General features: G+C 45.2%; 1 protein-coding gene across 4 annotated transcripts in view; it reads right to left on the bottom strand.

The window, feature by feature from the left end:
- kdm6ba (lysine (K)-specific demethylase 6B, a) overlaps positions 1 to 16,889 on the bottom strand; it is a 108,372-nt gene that overhangs the window by 3,176 nt on the left and 88,307 nt on the right. For 3 of the 4 annotated variants that reach the window (XM_044182847.1, XM_044182846.1, XM_044182845.1), the window contains 20 exons: positions 14,591 to 14,677; positions 11,050 to 11,169; positions 10,325 to 10,448; positions 10,044 to 10,139; positions 9,609 to 9,891; positions 9,429 to 9,506; positions 9,024 to 9,194; positions 8,696 to 8,881; positions 7,904 to 8,482; positions 4,042 to 7,691; positions 3,617 to 3,743; positions 3,149 to 3,254; positions 2,737 to 2,942; positions 1,729 to 1,835; positions 1,578 to 1,646; positions 1,286 to 1,434; positions 1,009 to 1,123; positions 635 to 822; positions 378 to 519; positions 82 to 208 (listed from right to left, as the gene is read on the bottom strand). In XM_044182847.1, the coding sequence (XP_044038782.1) occupies positions 82 to 208; positions 378 to 519; positions 635 to 822; positions 1,009 to 1,123; positions 1,286 to 1,434; positions 1,578 to 1,646; positions 1,729 to 1,835; positions 2,737 to 2,942; positions 3,149 to 3,254; positions 3,617 to 3,743; positions 4,042 to 7,691; positions 7,904 to 8,482; positions 8,696 to 8,881; positions 9,024 to 9,194; positions 9,429 to 9,506; positions 9,609 to 9,891; positions 10,044 to 10,139; positions 10,325 to 10,443 (6,498 nt within the window). In that variant the 5' untranslated portion in view covers positions 10,444 to 10,448; positions 11,050 to 11,169; positions 14,591 to 14,677. The remainder of the gene's footprint in view (positions 1 to 81; positions 209 to 377; positions 520 to 634; positions 823 to 1,008; positions 1,124 to 1,285; positions 1,435 to 1,577; positions 1,647 to 1,728; positions 1,836 to 2,736; positions 2,943 to 3,148; positions 3,255 to 3,616; positions 3,744 to 4,041; positions 7,692 to 7,903; positions 8,483 to 8,695; positions 8,882 to 9,023; positions 9,195 to 9,428; positions 9,507 to 9,608; positions 9,892 to 10,043; positions 10,140 to 10,324; positions 10,449 to 11,049; positions 11,170 to 14,590; positions 14,678 to 16,889) is intronic. The other variant, XM_044182848.1, reaches the window with a different exon arrangement.

Genomic DNA, 16,889 nt, shown 5'->3' with positions numbered 1-16,889 from the left:
TGAATGATCTGTTGCAACTAGGTGTACCCAATAAACTGGCAACTGAGAGTTTCATGGTTCGAGTGGCTGATCGCTACTCACGTCACACTCATTGCAGTAGTAGGCAGGCTCGTCCTTGACTCGACTCTGATAGGAAAGCTTCTTGCCTTCAGCCACCAGTTGGTCCCGCAGGATCTGGATGTGCTTCATGGATTGCAGCAGGCAGTGTCTGGCAGAAAGGTAACGAGACCAACATTTATATAAATTAGCAAATGTAATGTAGAACAGCCCTGCAATAAATAATTCATATTTATCAAAAACTATAACCTTAATGAAAGTTTCATTGCAGGGCTCTTCAAGTATAACTAATAAACTGAAGGCAGTTTGTCTGTACTCACTTAATCATCTTGTAGGTGTCTGGGTCAGTGATCTTGACAGTGCGGGCCACATTCCAGGACACATGAATCATGGGGACGATGGATTTGACCTTCTTTACTTCGTTCCACTCAAACCTCTCCAGGGCCAGCTGGTACTGGTAAGCTGCAGATACATATGATACAATGTTGAAAAATAAAAAAACTGTCTTACAAAATATTCTTACTATTGTTGTAGTCTAAGTAATCTGTATTTGGTCACTAAATGGTGCACTTCTTACCACTGAGAGGTCCGACATTCCAGGCAATGTTGTTGCACCAGCCAACGGCCTGAACCCAGTGAACAGTTCCAGCATTGATCCACACCAAGTCTCCAGGCCGCTGGATGAAGCGGTACACAGGGATGTTGGCGTTGTAGAGGTCTTCCAGCACGGGCCACCAGGACCCCGTCAGGTAATCCACTCCATGCCTGAGAACACAAGAAGAAAAAGTTGTCAGAGCTGTGATGTTTGCGTGTAGAAAGGTGCAGGCCTTAGCAACTTAAATAAACCCTTGCACTCCTACTTGCATTTAATATTGATTTAAAGGTAATTATACATTTATAACCTATGTAAATACAAACTGAACAATGTCAGATTTATCTCTGTCTACTCACTTTTCACAGAAGTCATTGATGGCGTGCCAGTAGTTCTCATGGACAGAGAACCACTCGCAGTCTCCAGGGCCGATGTTGATATTCACCGAGCAAAAGTTATTGTTCTCCTGGTGACCTGTTGAAGAAGGACAGAATATCTTTTGTCATATAAAATGGTATTTCATTTTTTATTTAGAATTTAACATCTTAATTTAGATAGTAACTTGTTGCAGATTGTTGTTTAACTAAAGGTGTCTTCCAACCAGTACAGACATAAAGGAGTGTCAATGTCCTTTACCTGGTGTTCGGCTCCCTGGAACCTTCATGTAGAGCTGGACAGTGTTCATGCCTAGGATGGTGTGTCCGACATGGCTCAGCATGTTTCCACTGGATGCTACGCGCATAAATGCTGGCAGCTTCTGCAACTCCTGAAGCTGGGGCTTCCACCTGAGCAGCGACAGCAGGTTAGGACTCTGTTATCAGCTTCCATCTTTAGTAATAGATGGGAGTACAAAGGAGCTTTTGCTACGATCATGCCACAGCGTTCAAATATTATGTAATGGAGACCGTCATATGTTGGAGTTACTCACCTTTTAGGATCTGAGAGGTCAATGTTGGTGCCAAATTTAATTATCTTCCCCACTGGCTTCTGCTCAGCACTGAGGAAAATGAAAGCATTACTACAACTTACAGAACTCTTGTGTTTTAGGAAACTTTTCCCTCTCTGAACACTATTCTTACCTGTTACTGTCTTTAGAGCTGTCCTTGCTGGACATATCAGAACCGATGGAGGGCTTCTTCTCCTTCTCATCATCTTCATCATCCTCCTCATCGCTGCCTTTCTCCTCCTGAAGACATAGATCACAACATGTTTATCAGCTGAATTGAAGCACAGAATGCAGAAACATGAAGTCGTGACCCACTATCTGACATATAAAACTGTTAAACTGAAATATACATCGTAGAAAAGGTTTCAGTCATCTGGACACTGTTTTCAGAATCAAGACGTTTCAGCTCCCATCCGGAAGTCGTTCTCAATTGTGAAAAAATGGGACGGGAACTCAGAAATTTAAGCTACTCTGTGTTACATAAACCCTGCCCTCAGGAAGGAATCTGCCTGAGTATCTGTTAATAGCTAGTTTCACCTGAAACTGACCTAATTGTTTCCAAGATGGCCCAGTGATCAGTAATCAGGCCTATTGTTTTCTGGCTGCAACTACCTCTTTACAAGATTCAAACCAAGATTCTATGTAGAGAGAAGAGTTGGTTTGAACAGGGTGTCAAGGAAGCCATTTTTATGAAAAAAGAGAACCCCTCTTTGAACAGAAATGGTGGTCTGAGATTCAATCTGCCCAAAGTCTATCAGAGTGTATTATCACCTTGGTCACGCCAATCACATGCTAATCAGGTACTTAACAGTGATGAGGTAGATGCAGCTGGAAAACAATAGGCCTGATTACTGGGCCATCTTGGAAACAATTAGGTCAGTTTCAGGTGAAACTAGCTATTAACAGATAGATTCCTTCCTGAGGGCAGGGCTTATGTAACACAGAGTAGCTTAAATTTCTAGTTCCCGTCCCATTTTTTCACAATTGAGAATGACTTCCGGATGGGAGCTGAAACGTCTTGATTCTGAAACCTTTTCTACGATAGAATACTCCTGGACGAATGAGGGACTCTACCGTCTTATTTTGCTGAAATATATAGTATACGAGAATGGAGAAATAGTGGTAGCTGAAGTGGATTTACCTGTAGACTCTCTTGGAAGCTGGAGGCCTGGTACTGGGCATACTTGGCGATGGTGGTGTGGGAGCGACTGCTCTCACAGGGCCATGTCTGACCTGTCCCACTGGGGTCCCAGTTCTCATCAGCAGGCTGCTGCACTTGAGTCCTAACCTCCACCGCTTGCTCTGAATTGGCTTCCACCAGTGACTTTGTAGAAAACAGCCCCAGGTCTAAAAACAATGACAGGGAACATTAGGGCACATACTTCTGCAGCAGTGACGATGCAAATACATAGTGTATCTGTCTGTAACTAATGAGCCAAAATGTTGGACAAGACTGTTTGTAGTAGCTAGATGCTTCTATTTACAATGTCTTTTATACATGAGTTTTTCATATAAATTGAATGTTTTAACAGTCACTGTAAGTGTAAACTTACTGAGTCGTAGGGATCCAGCGAGACCTCTGATGACAGTAACAGGATTCTTGGGGTCTGTACAGAACTGCAGCAGCACAGGGGAGAAGGCATCCCTCTTACTCTCCAACTACAGAGAAGAAGAATCACATCAGTTCACAGTAACAAACTGTTGTATTTATGCACAATGAATCACCACAAGAGGGCAGCGCAGGCATGTTGTATCTAAATATCAACTGTCAATACTGTACACTACATATTAAGCCAACTTTATGTTCTGTTGCTTTAAAGAATGTATTATTTGTGTGCTTTCTGATTAAACAGTGAAGTTGCTTCTCACCTTTGTCGGTTTATTTATAATCTTACTTTTGGCTATTTGTTGTATTACTATGTATAATAATGGATAAAATGTTGATTTCCCTTATGTATCAAATGAGAGGCCAAAGACTGAAATAGAGCTAGTAACTGTATGTAGTGGACATTGTGACTTACATAGATGCTAGGTGTAGGAGGGTTGAGTTTCTCTCTAGGAATGGGTTCCTCTGAGGTCATGATGGGTTTGACAGAGAAAGCTGGGAGCAAGTAAGATTCTCTGAACTTTGCTTTCACTCTGGCCCCCCTAGAACAGATAAAAGAGAACATGTTGAGAGGCAAACATGAAGGTACAAAACACAGGTTTCTATTACTACTATTGTGCACGAGTTACCTGATGGGTCATTTATATACTACTCTAAACTCATTCTAAATTGCTTCTACATTGTTCTTAAAAATACCTGAAAGGTTGATTAAGTAAATTAGGTAGTATGAACAATTTTGCAAATATTTAAGATTCATGAATCCCTGAGATATACAAAAAGGCCTAGTGTTATTTCACATTAAATGTGTTTTTAGAAAAGTCTTCTCCACAGTGCACTTACTTGCAGGACCTTATGATTTCACTGGCAGTGTTCTTGATGCTGATTTCTTCCAGTGGGATCCTCTTCTCCTCCACCTCAGAGGCAATGAATGTCTCCCTGTCCCCACTCTCCACTTTGATTAAACGAATCTTTAGCTCCTTGGGTGGCCCATCGGACAGTGCCTTCAGTTTCAAGAAGTCTGTTGAACCTAATGAAGAACCAGATTCAGAGCCTTTTATGTGCTCTGAAGATCTTTCTTCAGAACTTCCTGAGGTCCATTCTGCATGCTCCCCTTCACTGGTGGAGCTGGCACCGGATGCTTCTTTGCGTTTCTTTTTATCTGTGTCATAATGACCCCGATTCTTCTCAGACCCCTCCTTGCTTTGGAGGTTGAGGTCACCAAGAATTCTGCGATCCTTCTTCTCCTTATGGTTCTTGCCATCCTTGTGCCGCTTGTGGCTGGAATGAGTGGATGAAGATGATGATGATGAAGAAGAGGAGAAGGCCATCTCCTCTCTTTTTTCTCTATGCTTCTTCTTTTCTTTCCTGTCTTCATGCTTTCTGCTGCTACTGTGGCTGTGACAATGCTTCCTCTTCTTCTCTTTCTCACTGTTTCTGTCTTTCTCCCTGTGTTCCTTTACTTTCTCAGGTTTGTGTCTGTCCTCCACTTTGCCATGGCCGTCTGGTTTATCAAGGGAGTTCTTGTTAGGAAGTGACTGTCGACTAAGCATGACCTCGCAGCTCTTGCCCAACTCTGCCAGAGAAGACTCAGAGATGGTCATCAACAGTCGCTCCTCCTTGACCACCTTAATAGGATTTATAGTAGGAATGCTCTCCTTTTTGGTAGATTTTATTCTTTCCTCTGTTGTTTCTCCATCATCTCTCCAGACATCAGTGTCTTCTATTTTTAGTTTCTTGTCCTCTAGCAGAGAAGGAGTAGAGGACTTGAGAGGTGGTACAACTGGACTGAATGGTGGATTAGTTGAATCTGACGTGGGAGAGCTGCCTTGCTGCTGGCGGCAGATATCAGGGCCCAGTGAAAGTGAAGAGGAATATTTGACCCCAACCAGCGCTGATGGAGGGGGTCTCCCAAAAGGCCCACCACGGTAAGCATACTTCTGGCTCTCTAGGACTGTTGCTAGGGACTTGAACATGCTGTTTACACCTGTTTGGTGGAGGTGGGGTCTTTGGGGTGGTGGAGAACAAGATGGAGTCTCAGAATCCTCTTCATCGTCCTCCTCGTCAGCCTCACTTTTAGTCCGCTCAGGGAGGCCATAAAGTTTAGCCAGGTCACTGTGGCGGTAATTGGTGTTACCTACTCCCATTCCCATATGCATCGACTGTTGAGGTTTTAGGTAGTCCTCATCCTCCTCATTGAGAGAAGATGTTCGGCTGCAAGGAGATGCCAGAGAGCCTTGGCGGCTGAGCACAGGAGGGCTAGCATGCGGATTGGATCCAAAGTCTTCCTGGTTGGGCTGATGCTTCGTTGCTGGAATGAGGTCTGGGGCACACAAGTAGTTCTGGATAGGCTGCACACTAGGAGAAAAGTTGTTAAGAAGACCTGCGGACCCAGTCGTTCCACTGTTATACATCTCCTCTTCCTTTTTGATCGATTCATCCAGCATGGCCATAATGTTAGCCAGACCATCAGGGAGCAGTGTGGACAACTCGGAGGGCTCTTCCTCAAACTGAGCACTGTCAGAGTCAGTGCCACAGCTGCTGGCATTTTGCAAACCACTTCCTGTCACCTGCTTGTTGAGGATTCCCCTTGTGGAGCTAGAGGTGGAGGATAAAGGTGGTGGTGGAAGGCTTTCTCTGGGAAAAGCCTGATACAGTTTAGGGGGCTCTCTAAGTGCCAAGGTAGGGAGAGAGTGTTGGCTGCTGTCTCTCTCCCTGGCTGAGTCTTTGGATTGGTTGGGTGCGGCTTGCATTGACGGGGGCTTGTTGGCTAATACCGACTGGTTCATCCCTGAGGTATTGTGTGTTGATGAGGGACTGAAAGTCGTTCCGCCATTGTTACTCCACATCTCCCTCTGCCGCTGCTTTTCTCTGGCATACTCAGTCTGAGGTGTAAGAGGGGGCGGCCGCAGCCTTTCTACAGGAGTAGGGGTGGTGGTTGTCTGGCCTGGTGGACAAGGGAGTATGCCACCACGGCTTAGCCAGGGGTAGGGGGGTGAAGCCTGGGAGTTGGGGGGCGATGGACCTGAAGGAGGTGCAGTAACAGAAGAGAGGCGAGGAGGTGGGGGTGTTGGGCAAGTGTTGCCGGAGAGCAGTCTCTCCAGATTTTCAATAGCTGTCTGCTCTTTGCCTTTTGCACTGCACAGTTCCTCCTCTCTTTTCCGCTCCATCCTCTTTTTCTCCTCTTTCCTTTCCAACTCTCTCTGTTTTTTCTTTTCTTCCTCCTGCCTCTCTAGTTCTTTCTTTTTTCTCTCCTGCCTCTCTGCTTCTCTCTTCTTCCTCTCCTCCTCTTGCCTCTCCCACTCTCTCCTCTTCCTTTCCCGCTCCTTCTTCTCCCATTCTCTCTTTTTCCTCTCCTCTTCCTGCCTCTCCCATTCTCTCTTTTTCCTCTCCTCCTCCAGCCTCTCCGCTTCTCTCCTCCTCCTCTCCTCTTCTTGCCTCCTCTTCCTCTCCTGCTCCTGCCTCTCCCATTCTCTCCTTCTCCTTTCCTCTTCTTGTCTATCCAGTTCTTTCTTTTTCCTCTCCTCCTCCTTCTTTTCCAACTCTTTCCTCTTCCTCTCCTCGTCCCGCTTTTGTCTCATTTCCCATTCTTTCTTCCGCCTCTCCTCTTCTCTCATTTTTCTCTCTCGCTCATCTCTGTCCCTCTTCCTCCTTTCTTCAGCTTGCATGTGACCCTCTAGCTCTGCATCAAGCTTGTCTAGAGCCTCTTCGATGGACTGAGGGGCAGAGGTTGGAGCTGGTGGACGAATCTGGGGCTGAGAGTACGCCTGTGTTGAGGCAGAGTCTGGCTGATGACCCAGTCTGGAGGAGAGGGCTGGACTGGATGGTTGAGGAGCAGAGTGGACAGTGGAGCGAGGAGCTGGGCGGTATGTAGTAGGAGAATTAGAAAGAGGATTTGAAGCTCTGCTTGTAATCACACTGTCCCCTGCCCTCTGGTGCCCTGAGGAGAACAAAGATGATGAGGATAATGCAGGAGGTTGCTCCATTTCAGCCTGAGCATAATATATCTTCCCCTTCATGGGCTGGGACTTGGTGGATCCCTGTTGTTGTGGTCTGGGCAGCCCCTGTTGGTGAGGCTGGTTGGCAGTGGCAGTTTGTCCTCTCTGACATCCTGGCTGCAGCAGAGCATCCAGCTGAGAGGTGGTGCCAGTGGAGGGTCGGGATACTGGCTCTCTTCCGCTCTGCCAACTGTTATTACTGCTGCCATTGTTCACAGGGCAACCAGCAGGGGGTGATGTAGTCAGTGTAGAGACACCAGCCACATTTACACCTCTAGAGCTGCTGCTGTTGCTATAGCCGCCGATGGAGCAGGTGGCCTGGGATATGGGAAGATTGGGGGTGATGACAGGTGTTCGAGTGGAGTTTGTTGGGGGCAGAGGAGAGCTGACATGATGGTGATGCTGGGAGGGACCTGGAACCCGACTATCCATGAACTGACTGTGGCTCTGCTGGCGCTGAGGTAGCAGTCCTGGAGGCCTGTAGATGCCCGTCTCCTGAAGAAACACATACAGAACAATTTTTAATAAATTAATTTAATAAGGATCACTATCCTAACAACTGCAGATGGGTTAACAGTTGAATTGTAAGCCTGTTTATTTCAGAGTAAATACACATGTGGCGTTATATCAAATGACTAACTGCAGAAGAACAAACTGATGTAAACAGTACAAATTAACTACTAACTGCATGAATGACTTGTACTCACTAGGGAGTGACTGCTGGGCCTGCTCTGGTATCTCCAGGCCTCATGGGGCCCACTTTGCTGTTGCTGAGGTACTGAGGTGCTGCTGGCAGGTGGGGGAGGAGGAGGGGGACCCTGGTGCCCCAGCCCTGGATGAGGCTGGAAGTGGCTGTAAGGCACACTGCCGCTGCTGCTGCTGCTGCTGTTGTTGTTGTTGCTGGTAGCAGGAGGGTTTGCTGGTGACGACTGGGCATGTAGGTGTTGATCTCTGTCTCCCCTGGTTGGGGTAGATGCCGTGTGAGAGGTAGCTTGGCTGCCACCTTGGCCCCCAATGAGAGGGCCTCTCTGGTTGTGAGCACCATGAGACTCCATGGCCTGGCAGGGTGGAGCTAGCCCCAGTTTGGAGCTGGGGCTGGGGTAGGAGGAGTGAGGGGACTGCTGGTTTACAGCAGGAGGTTGGAATGTGTCTTTCTGGAGCTGAGGCGCACATCCCTGGTTGTACCTTCCCGGAGAGGAGTTTGTTGGAGGGGAGAGTTTTGAAGGGATGGGAGCAGCAGGAGAGGACTTTTGGGTGTAGCTGCCCATTCCTTGTTTGTTGATTTCCTGTTAAACAAAATAGAAAGAGCAACAACGCAATAGAGGATGATTAGAGTAACAGCAAACGATACTGTCAGGTTCAGACTGCTAATAGAATCAATACATCTTTATGGCACCATTCAATCCAATAAAGGGTTTCCCATTGATTGCAGTCAACAGTAAAACATCAACCCCTGGCTCCAAGTACCATGTAACGATAGTGAAGGGACATTTTCTTACTGTTCGGACCTGGAACTCCTGCGATGGTGGGTTCTTGCGGTCAGAAGTCTGGGGCTGCCAGGGAGTGCTGTTGTTCTTGTGAAGGGGGTTCCAAAAGGCAGGTTTTGGTGGGAGGTGGTGGGCCGACGACTGGTGCTGAGATATCAAAGAAGGGCCAGGGAAACGCTGCAGCCCAGGATGGGATACCTGCACAGTGAGTGGGACATTACAATTTTGTTAGTCAGATCTTTGAGTGGTAAATATTGTAGAGAAAATCTAGAAGTGATTCATTATGGCTGTTTTGGAAATAGAAAATACAGAAAATAATCTGTTTGTTCCTGTCCGATACCTGATCCGAACTCTTTTTCCGCTTGCTGGGGCTCGGACAGTCCTCCGCAGCTGGGCGGGAGGACGGGTGCAGTGATGGCGGAGGAGTGTGCTGGATAACGGAGTGCTCTCCCAATGGAGGGCCCGGTCTCTTCAGCTGACCCCCTAGCATCTTCCCTGGGTAGCCCCTCTGCTGTGAACAGAAAAATGAAAGGATCAGTGTTGTGGCATATGAAGACAACCAGTGCAACTATTGCAGTGTCAGTTCAAAAACATCACTTTGCTGAAATATTCAGCCAAAGCTCGGTGACACTGACTTTGACAATGTCTTTCATCTGTCTGGTTGCAGCAGAAATGACACAATAGAGACTGTTCTATGTCTATATGGATGATGAAACATGACCATAGCCAATTAGAGAGCTCCTACCTGGTGCACCTGAGCCCACATCTCATCTCCCAGCAATGGTGGACCCTGGGGAACATGCTGTTCCTGAGGACCCCCAAACTAAAGCAGACAGTAAAGACAACACAGAAACTGTGAAGTCATTTTTTTCATCTATGAAAAATGCATGAATTTGTCGTGATCACCTGTAGCATTGTTACTCACCTTCAGCAGTTGGTTTTGTCTGCTGGGGGGAAGATGGGGGTTGGGGGGAGGCATGCCGCTGCCTGCATAGCCTCCATTATGGAGACGGAGTGAGTGTTCATTGGGCAGGGGAACAGGATGTCCTTGAGGAGGGAGGTGGGATTCATACAGCTGACCTAGTTGCTCCCACGCTCTGTGGGGAGGTGGAGGATGAAGATGATGATGAGGAGGTCGCTGCTGCTCCCTCTGAAGACCTGGTAACATTGGCTGTGGGAGATCAAGCTTCTCACCTCCTCGCATGGGCCTGGACAGCCAAAAAGGTGAAACAATATTACGACAAAACAAAATCTAAAATGACACCACAAGCTTGCTTCATCATGTCATTTTCTGTAAATGAATTACTCCCTGCTTTCTAAATGTAATTTATTTTCACTGATGATTTTGTGCATGTCTTACCCATTACTAAAGAATTTACTGGGATGGTTCAGTCCGCCCATAGGACTAGGAGGTAGATGGGAAAGGAGCTGGTGTTGGTTCATTCCAGGCGAACATCTGATGGGGAACAGAGACAGCACACAGTACAGTCAGATGACAAGTTGTTAAGTACATTTGAGCTTTTACTTCAGCTCTGCTGTAAAAATACGGAACCCGAGTTCTAATTACAGGTTAAACCTGATGGATTTAAATTAACAAAGAGGTTTGTAAACGTTTGTGTATGTGTTGTCATGGCTACAGACCTGGCAGTTGGCTGCCAGGCGCGGCTGCCCACAGGAGTCCATGGTACCCGGGTGAGTCCGTCCTTAGGGAAGGAATCCCGCGTGCCACGCCCGCCAAACTGCTCTACTGCGTGATGCATCCAGCCTGTAGATGTTAATAATACCGTCATATAGTTTACTCACATGCTTACATACAGAAAAACCCATGTGGACTAAGAGCATAATGAAGAGTTACATACTAAAATTCAATGTGTATTTGTTTAAAAATGTGATAATTACCTGAAGCTTATTATTAAATATCTTTACAAATATAAAATATAGTCACATTGTGTGTTACTGTTATAAAGTACCATGATATTTTAATATTATGGCATCCATGGTGGATCTGTGGTCAAATGGCAGACTTGTCATTATGCAACAAACACCAGGGTTCGACAGATTGCCTTAAAAATCTATTGCACTACAATTACTAGTTAGCCCATCATAATTATAGGCTGTAGTTGAGGGATTCTGACTCAAATGTTCTTATCTCTCCTCTAAGTTAAATATAGCAGTTTAAAAGAGATGATTTTTTGAAATGTCATGCTTTAATTTAAACCTATTTCCACATGTTGTATTTTTATGAACTTCTGGTACTGACTTTAAAAAAAAAGGTAATATAACAGCAGTATATACTGTATATCATACTTAAAACACAATGTCTGTCATTAAGTGTCTTTAAAGTGAATGAGAGAGCTTGTACTCACCAGACTAGCTGTCTGTGAAGCCCTCCACTGCAGCACAGAGAGGGCCTCACTCCAACACTGAGAATATCTGTACTGTCCGACTCCTCTGTCTTTAGCACCAAGAACCCAAAAGCCTATTGGCTGCAGAGAGAGAGAGAGAAGAACAGGAGAGCCACTATGAGAACGTGCAAGACAGAGACACACTAAAAAGTCAATAAATGCCAGTGGGCTCTTTATTATATAGGCTAGTTGGAGTGTGTATGTGTGCGAGTTGGAGAGCTTGCCAGCAGAGAGGGGAGGGTGTAAGTAGAATACAGGGCAGTGGAGAGCTTACTGTGACTACAGAGGCAACTACTACTGAATTAAATCCTTTATTTACATCCAATTCTCACCATTGAAATGTCCTCTGATTACCCCAAGCAACATTAGCATAACTTAGATTTGCTTGAAGTCTCAAATCATGATGGACGTCTTTGTCTGTAGCTGTGTGCTATGAGTCAGTCAGCCTGCAGGAGGCGCCAGTAAGCCAGTTGATACAGAACAGGATTATGACTGAGGCCCAGATGGCTCAGTGGGGAGCTCACCTATGAGGACAGACCTGGGGTTTACTGTAATCTAACCATGGGCCTCCTGATAACAAGAGACAGAGGGAAAGACTGAGTGAGAGGCCTTGGTCACATGCCAAGTGTGTGTGTGTGTGTGGTGTTGGAAGCGATGCCAAGTGTGCAAGCTGCATGGTCGTGTCAGGCTTGTGCTGATTTAGTGCATGTGAGAGAGAATAGTGTGCTCTCTTAAGTGGATGATTGTGTGTGCATGTGCATGCCCAGTGGATACACTAAGGTTTAATCTCATTACGGCAGGCGTGATGGAGAGGGAGAGGGGGGCAACAGCGACAGACGGTCTGAACAGGATGGAAGGATAGATTAAGGAGAAACGATGGAGAAGAGGGAAGGGATGGAGGGAGGTGGAGTGGAGAGTAGGAACTGTGCCATGAAAACGCCCACACACCTTCCCACACACACACACACACAGATATACACACATACACCGAGACGACACAAAGGAAAGCGGTTGAGGGGAAAATGCATAAAGGAAGCTGAGAGATACAGTATTGTTCAAAATAATAGCAGTACAATGTGACTAACCAGAATAATCAAGGTTTTTAGTATATTTTTTATTGCTACGTGGCAAACAAGTTACCAGTAGGTTCAGTAGATTCTCAGAAAACAAACAAGACCCAGCATTCATGATATGCACGCTCTTAAGGCTGTGCAATTGGGGTATTAGTTGAAAGGGGTGTGTTCAAAAAAATAGCAGTGTCTACCTTTGACTGTACAAACTCAAAACTATTTTGTACAAAAAAAATTTTTTTCTGGGATTTAGCAATCCTGTGAATCACTAAACTAATATTTAGTTGTATGACCACAGTTTTTTAAAACTGCTTGACATCTGTGTGGCATGGAGTCAACCAACTTGTGGCACCTCTCAGCTGTTATTCCACTCCATGATTCTTTAACAACATTCCACAATTCATTCACATTTCTTGGTTTTGCTTCAGAAACAGCATTTTTGATATCACCCCACAAGTTCTCAATTGGATTAAGGTCTGGAGATTGGGCTGGCCACTCCATAACATTAATTTTGTTGGTTTGGAACCAAGACTTTGCCCGTTTACTAGTGTGTTTTGGGTCATTGTCTTGTTGAAACAACCATTTCAAGGGCATGTCCTCTTCAGCATAGGGCAACATGACCTCTTCAAGTATTTTAACATATGCAAACTGATCCATGATCCCTGGTATGCGATAAATAGGCCCAACACCATAGTAGGAGAAACATGCCCATATCATGATGCTTGCACCTCCATGCTTCACTGTCTTCACTGTGTACTGTGGCTTGAATTCAGAGTTTGGGGGTCGTCTCACAAACTGCCTGTGGCCCTTGGACCCAAAAATAACTATTTTGCTCTCATCAGTCCACAAAATGTTCCTCCATTTCTCTTTAGGCCAGTTGATGTGTTCTTTGGCAAATTGTAACCTCTTCTGCACATGCCTTTTTTTTAACAGAGGGACTTTGCGGGGGATTCTTGAAAATAGATTAGCTTCACACAGACGTCTTCTAACTGTCACAGTACTTACAGGTAACTCCAGACTGTCTTTGATCATCCTGGAGGTGATCATTGGCTGAGCCTTTGCCATTCTGGTTATTCTTCTATCCATTTTGATGGTTGTCTTCCGTTTTCTTCCACGTCTCTCTGGTTTTGCTCTCCATTTTAAGGCATTGGAGATCATTTTAGCTGAACAGCCTATCATTTTTTGCACCTCTTTATAGGTTTTCCCCTCTCCAATCAACTTTTTAATCAAAGTACGCTGTTCTTCTGAACAATGTCTTGAACGACCCATTTTCCTCAGCTTTCAAATGCATGTTCAACAAGTGTTGGCTTCATCCTTAAATAGGGGCCACCTGATTCACACCTGTTTCTTCACAAAATTGATGACCTCAGTGATTGAATGCCACACATTTTTTTGAACACACCCCTTTCAACTAATTCAACTAATACCCCAATTGCACAGCCTTAAGAGCGTGCATATCATGAATGCTGGGTCTCATTTGTTTTCTGAGAATCTACTGAACCTACTGGTAACTTGTTTGCCACGTAGCAATAAAAAATATACTAAAAACCTTGATTATTCTGGTTAGTCACATTGTACTGCTATTATTTTGAACAATACTGTAACTCCCTCCCCTCCCTGCTTTCTGAAACTCCGGACACACACACACACACACTACAAAAGACAGAAGGTGTCAAGATACAAAGAAGTCTGTGTTTCAAAGTATCTCGATTCAAAAAAGACAACAAAAGAGATCCCTGACAAAACCTGCGAGGGATGTATTCGCACCTCCACATTCACCTGTGCTGTTAAAAACTATTGAGTACTGCTACTGAAGATAAAAATCTATTAAAATCCTAATTTTTTTTGTCCTATTTGTTAAGTATCAGATTGAAGCCGAAAACCGCAATATCCCACCTCAATCTCCTGATTACTTCACCCTCTCACTAATTTGGATTTGAATTGTTCAATGAATTGCAGCTCCAAATGTTCAAGACACGTAATGATAACATTTAGTGGCAAGTAATGTATAATGCATTAGTTGGAGAGTAACAGACATGCACACAGGTTATGATTCATTTCTCTTGCTCAGCACAGCACTCTTCCACCAGTTTTCCTAAATTAGCTCTGGTCATACGCAGTCCTTCCTCCCACCAGTTCCTCTTCTCTTCCTTTTTTTCTCCCACCAACTCTGGATCTCTCTGTCTCTATTTAAAGCCCTGTAGGGGATATTTCAAACGCTGCACACTTTTAGCTTGTCAGGAGGGGTGCTATATAGTGACACACACCACCCTCTCTATCTGTCTCCTTCCGCCACACAGGGATCATCATCCACCAGGCTCTGCTGCTATGTGAAGATAGGCTGGCGTTAACAGTCAAGACTGCACACAGCATGCTTTAAGACAAACTGATACAAACACACATACGCACACACAAACTCATGCTGAGCGTACCTTTTAGAGTAGCACCAAGTTATTGATTCACAGTTGTCTTAAGTCTCAGCTTCGGCTGCCAATCATCTCCCTGGGGTCTCCTCAAACCTGAAAAGACAGAAGACAAAAGCATTCATGTCGAGCAGTCAAAGAAACAACATGAAGCCACGCTGAACACGATACTCAGAGTTATAATCAAAACTGTCATAAACCTAAAGCCTCAAAGCATGCTATAATTCAGGGTTGAGGGTGATGTTTGCTTTCAATATGAACCTGCCGCTTCTCTTTTCTGACTTTCTAGACAGAGAATCGTCATTACTCTCACCCCTCCTAGTTTCCTGACTTCTGAGGGGACGCCTCGTTTCAGAGCAGTGTGGAAACATGAAGGTGGCTCAGAGGCGAAGGGGTAAATCAGCAGGGAGGCCGACAAAACGGGAGCCGGGGCGCTCTTGTTCGCGCACTCTCGCTTTCTCTTCTCACGCAGACACAGTGGTGAGACTGACTGGGCAGCCTAACAGGCGAGCAGACACACAAACAAGGCTGATCTCGCTCTAACAAGAAGAGCTGAGCTGGCTAGGTCAACTATCACGTGAGAAAGAGTAGCGCTGGGGAAACATGGTAAAATAATAAAACACATGGCATTATGGAGAAAGGAGAGAGGGAAGGGTGAGTGCGAGTTTTGAATTAGAAAAATTAAGAGAGATATAAAGAGAAATCTAGCAAGACACCCAGTTGTGACTGGTGAGTGCAAACAGGGACACAGTGGCGAGGTTGTAATTACCACTTTTATAGAGGGTGTGTGTTTATGTCTGCTGTGACCAAACGGTCGTCTATTCCAGTTGCTACCCTGGCTATCACATTGCTCACAGCCACTCTGACAGCACAGTGTGAGAAACTCAGTACCCTGAAACCAGATAGTGTACACAGATGGGAGACAGTGTTACATACCAGCTCCGGTTCTATCAGATGATACCAAAGCGATGAAATGTGGTTATACCAGCTATGAGATAGTGTACATTACTGTATGGAGAAAACAGTGAGTGTGTGTGTTTGCGTGCTGGCTTTACGCATTTAATTTTTCGGGGAACCCCCGATGACTCAGCGCCCTGGAAGAGGGCTTACCCAAAACCGCTCCTTCTAAACTCCGCCCTCCTGGGACACCACTTACAGTCAGGTGACGTGTTTCTGCACCGCCACAGATGTGACAACAGCGGGAATTTCTCGGACTTCATGATGTCATTTCTGCTTCCTGTGCGCGCATGGGTTGATTGTGTGTATGTGTGTTTAGATAGACAAACCGGATGTGACGATGAGATCCAGGGGGGTTTCATGGCCAAGAAAAGAATCAAAACTACCAAACCGCAAGTTCAAGAGAACTAATGAGGCAAATTCTACGAACATGTTAATCACTTTCATGCAAACTTCAAGTGTTTTTTTGAGCAACTAAAAAAGTTTGACACACTGAACACTGCAAGTGCTTTCACCTCAATTTAACCACAAGAAGCGGTTGCGTTCCTCTATACAGCTGAGTACAGTAAGTGAATCTAGGTTAAGTGAAAGTAATTTAAGGACCTACTGTCTTGCTAGTCTCCTCAGTGAAAGTATACACAGCTGATATATTTATCCGTTATTACCAAACCGATGACACAATTCACCGTTACATCAAAAATTCCCCCACGGTGCATCTTGTACAAGAGAAACCCCCCAATCGACACCAGACATCAAAGAGCTGTTCCTGTCAACGCCCTCTTTGTCGTAGTTTCGCAAGTTAGCTGGTATTGCTGGGACAATAACTATCAACTGGGAGGCGGGGCTAAGCAGGAAACTGTGAGACAAAGCAGTGCCAACTGTCGTCAACCACGCCAACCAAAAAGCTGCAAAGAAAATAAAGGAGCTCTGTTGAATCCTCTGTGGCATCTAACAAAGAAACACACAGACAAAATAAATAAATCCACCATAATCCCACGTGACACACAAACCATAGTCACGAGCTTGTGGCTCTGCACAGGGAAGCTTACTTAGTCACTAACATGAGCTGGGGGGAACGATTGGTTGAAAGTGAGATTTTAGATGTCTGTCTTTGCGCAGTAGCCTTAATTTATTCACCCTCACCCTTCCCTGCCAACCACTGGTCTGCTCTGGTCCCCAGCCAGACAACCACACTGAGGCCATGAGAGGAAAATAGACTGGAGAGACAAGGGGGGGCAGTAAGGGCATACACTGCAAAAAGTATCCATAATAGTATAAAAATTCTACTTCTTTCTGCATTGTGACCCTTGAAAAAAAAACTTTGCTTTAATAAAATTTCAAGATTTAGCAT

Source organism: Siniperca chuatsi, linkage group LG22 (assembly GCF_020085105.1).
Source record: "Siniperca chuatsi isolate FFG_IHB_CAS linkage group LG22, ASM2008510v1, whole genome shotgun sequence".
Classification (NCBI taxonomy): Eukaryota; Metazoa; Chordata; class Actinopteri; order Centrarchiformes; family Sinipercidae; genus Siniperca; species Siniperca chuatsi.
Note: the sequence above shows the minus strand (reverse complement) of the source record. Positions and strands in the feature narration are given on the sequence as shown.